Source organism: Trachurus trachurus (genome assembly GCF_905171665.1).
Source record: "Trachurus trachurus genome assembly, chromosome: 7".
Lineage (NCBI taxonomy): Eukaryota > Metazoa > Chordata > Actinopteri > Carangiformes > Carangidae > Trachurus > Trachurus trachurus.
In genome coordinates this window covers 29504542-29510365 of record NC_139901.1, presented here as the reverse complement: position 1 = coordinate 29510365, position 5824 = coordinate 29504542, and the positions used below count along the sequence as shown (strand labels likewise).

The 5824-nt window shown below is 42.3% G+C and overlaps 1 protein-coding gene across 1 annotated transcript; it reads right to left on the bottom strand.

The window, feature by feature from the left end:
* Window positions 1–1295: 1295 nt before the first annotated feature.
* Window positions 1296–5418, bottom strand: opn7d (opsin 7, group member d; the record flags this gene model as incomplete). Its single annotated transcript, XM_083975218.1, has 5 exons — window positions 1296–1763; window positions 2678–3015; window positions 4472–4599; window positions 5024–5186; window positions 5328–5418. The coding sequence occupies 5 exons, from the start codon at window positions 5416–5418 to the stop codon at window positions 1296–1298; spliced, it is 1188 nt and encodes a 395-aa protein (XP_083831344.1).
* Window positions 5419–5824: the final 406 nt, after the last annotated feature.

The following is a 5824-nucleotide window of genomic DNA, read 5'->3' as shown; positions in this document are numbered from 1 at the left end:
CAACACGCACAGTAGGCTTTCCTTTTATATACATACAGTACATGAAGCCACACAGCACAGCACCATGTTTAAAGGGAAAGCAGAGTGAAATATATTACTGAATGCCGGCTGCTCTGAAAGCTACCTGTCATACAGTACATGCACGGTCGGACGCGGTAGCTTGTAACCATGATGAATAGAGATTGTTGATGACTTTGTAACTTGATATGTAGTGTAACTTCACATAATTTAACAGAAAGTACAAACACCAGAAGATTAAGGGCACTGATGAGTTGAGGAATCTGTGAAATGAAAGGGCTGGTTTTGACTAAATAAAAGTCTGAATTTTGGCTAAACGTGAGGTGTAATCAACCTTGAGTCCCATATTTAAAAAAAAAAATCAGCATTCATATCAGATTTAACAGTCTTAATGTCGACAGTGTCAACAGCAAACTTGCTTTTGCTGGTTTCATCCGACTGCCTGTAATAGAATAACTGCAGGCTACGCACTTGTCAAGCATGTTGACTTCGTTAAAGTGACTAAAGCTGTCTTTTTATTATCAAACACTTGAAGCCTGCAGGCTTGAAGTTGTTTGTCTGAATTGTTTCATTCCTTACAGAAAACAGCAGCTGTCAGTTTGATTTCATGTCTGTGTTTGAGTAGATTCCAATGGAGACGAGGAGAAAACATGCAGAGAAACATTCAAGACTACATCGAGCGAATGATTGATCTCTCTGGGCTGAGGAACACTTAAACAGTTTCGTGCAACAGTTACACATGTTTCTTAAAAAAACTTGATCGTAGTTGGTTGTGTATTAATCCTGTAGTCCACAGAAGGGACTGTAAACGGTGTCTTCTTCTCCAGTAGTTAAATAAACCTTTTTTTCTTGCCATTTGTTTTGTAACTTCTGTAATTTTGCCCTTGTATTAAGCAGTTTGTCCCTGTTGTACACAAAGGTAGAGTAGCAGGTCGTTTTCGGCTCTTTCAGACTCCAGTCTAGTCACAGAACATTAAAAAGAAACCGGAAACAACACGGAAATAAGCGACACAATATTACAAAGTATAAATTTCAGTTGCAAATCCTCTCGGATGAAGTAAGCACAGTGTGGACTTCTGGGAATCAATGAGCCACTTGTGAGTGACTTTCAGGAAGAATGCCTTTGAAGGTCCTTGTGAATGTTGCTGCGCTATAAAGTCGCAGTGACACACACTTGTTATAAATTTGTTGTGTGCCCACAGAAAGCTCTCTTGTCTTTTTCTGGGCACCTTTCCTGTCTCGTTATCTTCATGAAAGAGCGAGGTCAGGTGGCGTCACTAGAGGAAATCGGCCTGTGGTTTGGCCGAGAGCTGGCCGACTGTCACCTCTCTGTAGCTGGACCCGGTCAGGATGCAGGCAGTCCTCTGGGCCGCCGTCACATGACACAGCCCTGCGTTGTCGGTGCAGTGCAGACACGCGCCGTAACTCTCCTGCTGTCCGTTCGAGGCGCTCGCGTCCTTGCGCTGCGAGTTGGATCCGAAGCGTTCTTTGGGATCCGACAGCGGACTCCCTCTGTAGATCCTCTGCCGCAACATGGACGTGTCTCTGTAGAGGCACTCGCGAAAGTTGGGCTTACACAGCAGGTAGACCATCGGGTTGTAGATGGTCGAGGACTTGGCGAAAATGGCGGCCATGGCGAAGGCAGTGGGAGGAACCTGCGTGGCGTCTCCGAAAGCGGCCCACATGGCCACGGCGGCGTACGGCGTCCAGGCACACAGGAAGCCTATACAGACCGCCACTGACAGCTAGGGGGAAAGAAACATGCATGAAAAAATACATAATGGATACAAAGGGCAAAAATATGTCATGCAGAAGATTTATTTTATTTCACATCAGTGGCAAAGTATTAAACATAAATGGTTAAGATACAAATATCTGCAGGATGTACCCTTTATTTGGTAACACTTCATAATAAGTACACACTTTTGAGCATTAAATACTGAATTCTTCATTTATAACACATGAATACTCATTAGTATGTAGTTTATAAACAATAAAAATGTTTTACTCATCATTGATAAGCACTGACTGTATTTATAAACTACATACTAATGAGTATTCATGCATTATAAATTAAGAATTTAGTATTTATTAATGCTTAACTAATGCTTAATAGTGTTTATTTATTATAAAGTGTAACCCTGTATTTATTTCTGCGAACATATACATACAGGTATGTAGCGCCACATTATGTAATAACGCCGCTTTATGTAGGCTTAACAATGTAATAAATTATCACCTCATGAGGTAATAACGTCACATTTTGTAATAAAATTCTTGAACACAATTTGTAATAAACGTTGCCGCATTTTATAATAAGTTGTTACATATTGCATTGTTATTACAAAATGCAGCTGTTGCACTTTTTTAATGAAGAAAATGTAATAATTTGATGCATTATGCAACAACTTATTACAAAATGCGGCAAAGTTTATTACAAATTGCGCCATTAGTACATCATTAGGTGAAAATGTATTACATAATGCAACGCTATTACATAATGTGGCCCTACAAGGTAGCTACATATGCAAGATCTTACAAAGATGAGTTATTTTTATAACCTTTTGAATGATTCACTGTCTCATATCCTGCTCAAACCCTGCCAAGTGCAAAACCTGAAGTCAGTGGTGCTGAAGCGACACACTGATAATCCTCTGACCTTGACAATGAGAGCGTGTGCATTGGTGGTCTTGGTCTGTGGCGGTGACACATGCTGCTGGACGGCCTGACGTGATCCGCGCACTGTCAGCAGAATGAAAGTGTAGGAGAGGAAGATGACGGTGCAGGGCAGTGCATAGCAAAAGACGAAAAGGCAGACAATGTAAGACAAAGCTGAAAGCTCGTGGTTGGGTGCATGCCAGTCAATGCAGCAGGCTGTGCCATAAGGTTCAGCACTGTAATGTCCCCACTGTACCAGGGGCCCTACAGCAAACACGGACGCGTAGCACCACACTCCCACCACCAGGAGGCGGGCGTGTGAGGAGGAGAACTTGTTACCTGATCAGACAGGAGATACAAAGACACAGAGAGAAAAAAGGTTTGCAGTTACAGTTGTGATAAAATCTGCAGCGTTGGCACCGACAACATCCTCAGATCAACATGCAACAGTTGAAGCTACTCCAGGCAAATTCAACCTGGGGCTCTACTTTTCTAATATGTTAGGTCTAAAAGAATGAATCTGTATTTTCTTTTTCATGTCTCCTGTTCTGCAGTAGTTCTGTCTGTCCTCGCATCGCCACAGCAGCGTATAATGGGAGCGGACGGATCTTAGGCTGTTTAGGCTGTTTACATCCCACAAAACCAGATTTTTTTTTCACAGGCAACCTCAGATGGCTTCAAACATACACCGAGGGGTTTGTTTACTTCAGGAAAGAGAACATGAATATGTTTGTAAACAGAGCTGTGATACAAAGTCTTGCGCGAGAGTCAAGTTATGTAATCATACTGAGCTCGTCAACTTGACTCTCACGTGAGACTTTGTATCACAGCTCCGTTTACAAACATGTCTTCTCTCTTGAAGTAATCAAACTCCTTGGTGTACGTTTGAAGCCATCTGACGTTGTCTGTGAAAAAAAATAGTGGTTTTGTGGGATGTAAACAGCCTAAACAGCCTAAGATCCATCTGCTCCCATTATACACTGCTGTGGCGATGCAGAGACAGACAGAAGAACTACTGCAGAACAGGAGACATTAAAAAGAAGATCTTTAGATTCATTCGTTTAGACCTGAAATATTAGGAAACTAGAGCCCAGGTTGAATTTGCCTGGAGTTGTGCTTTAAAGGGATAGTTCAACATTTTGGCAAATTGCCCCATTGCCATAATCCCTATAGTCATAGCAGTAGGTTTGTTACCTTTAATTGTCGGTGCAAGCTGTTTTTAGAACGGTGGAGCAGAGCCGCGAGCTGCTCAGAGCTACACTACGGAGGCTAATGGGATTTCTTGGTTTCCCTCATCAAACTCATCAAATACACAATCCAACAACTCCAAAACGCTCTGGTGGACAAGTTGTGACCTGCACATTCACCACGCTATGAGATAATAACACAACGTTACCAGACAGAGTTGTTTTAGAGGTAAATTCATGCAAAACCGCTGATGCGCATTCCCGTCGGGGGCAGTTTTTCATCAACAGTCTCTGTATTTACCTCTAAAACAACTCTGTCTGGTAACGTTCTGTTATTATCTCATAGCGTGGTGAATGTGCAGGTCACAACTTGTCCACCAGAGCGTTTTGGAGTTGTTGGATTGTGTATTTGATGAGTTTGATGAGGAAAACCAAGAAATCCCATGAGCCTCCGTAGCGTAGCTCTGAGCAGCTCACGGCTCTGCTCCGCCGTTCTAAAAATAGCTTGCACCGACGAATAAAGGTAACAAACCTACTCCTAAAATAGCAATGGGCCAATTTGCCAAAATGTTGAACTATCCCTTTAAGTTTGCCAGCCAGTCACTCACCGTGGTTGGGGAAACAGACTTTGAGGCAGCAGACTAAGGACAGAGCAGTGAGGTTGGTCAGGCTGCACAGACCAAACAGTACGCCGCACATTGCATAGAGCTGACAGGTGATTTCTCCAAACAGCCACCTGTGAGAGGAGGAGGAGGAAATGTGACGGAGCAGCTCGGGCTGCAACTAATTCATTAATTATGAATCTGTGGATTTTCTTGATGAAGTGCTTAATTACTTAGTCTGTATGATGTCTGGAAATTACTGTATGAGCAAAGCCTCTTGTCATTTCCTAAAACTCAAGGTGACCTGACTTGTTTTGTCCCAGCAGCAGTGAAACACTTACAGATTATAAAAATGATGCAATGATGTAAAGCAGAAACAATCCTTGCAGTAATGTTGAATATTTGGCTTTTCTGCTTGATGCTATTAATGAATTCATGCTGCAGTGTTAACCTACGACTCTCTGTAGTTGCTGATTATTGTTCATTGAGGAATTAATTCGGTGTCGAGATGGTACAGTACAGTAGAAGTTGAAGAGAAGAGGAGTGAACCTGAGGTACCTGTGTGAAAAAGATGATGGCACTGCCAGTGGGAATAGAGAGAGCGTCATCCCAAGGTCACTGATAGAAAGATTGATGATGAAGAACTCTGCCGGCTTCAAGGTCGACCGCTTGTGGTACGCAACAAGTAGCAGAATGCAGTTGCCCATGAGAGACAGTACACCTGTAAAAAACAAAAAGAAAGAGGGAGAGAGATTGAGTTTGGCTAGAGATTGTGCACCTGTGGGGATTCGACAGGCAGGCGCAGAGCGAGCAAATGATAAACAGAAGGAAAGGACGACGACGGCTTTTCATGCGGACTTACAGAACACACTGTAGAGGGAACCCATGAAGATGTCGTACTCCTCTGGGATGGTGGATTCGAACACAGCAGATGTGTCTGAAGCATTTCCCATCTGAAACACCATTGACATTTACTGTAGGACACACACACACACACATCAACACACATACATTCATTGTTGTAAACTTGAATGAAAACTCTCAAAAGGGAGCAAATTGTATTGTTGGACGAGTTTGATTGAAATTACAGCAGCAAAAGCCGCTCCAAAACCAAATAATAAACATTTTTCCTCAGTTTTGTTTCGACAGCATCTAAAATGTGGAGTGTCTGCTCGGCAGTCTGGAGTGCAAGCTGTGCTTTCTTACTGTCTTTGTTGCACAATACCTCCAGCCCCATTGGATCAGATGTAAAAATAGATGAAAAAGCTTCTTCTTTTTTTTTAAATAAAAAATAATCCTTAGCTAAAGATGAGGACAACAACTCGTATTAAATTGAAATATACAAAGCAAAGCTGGATT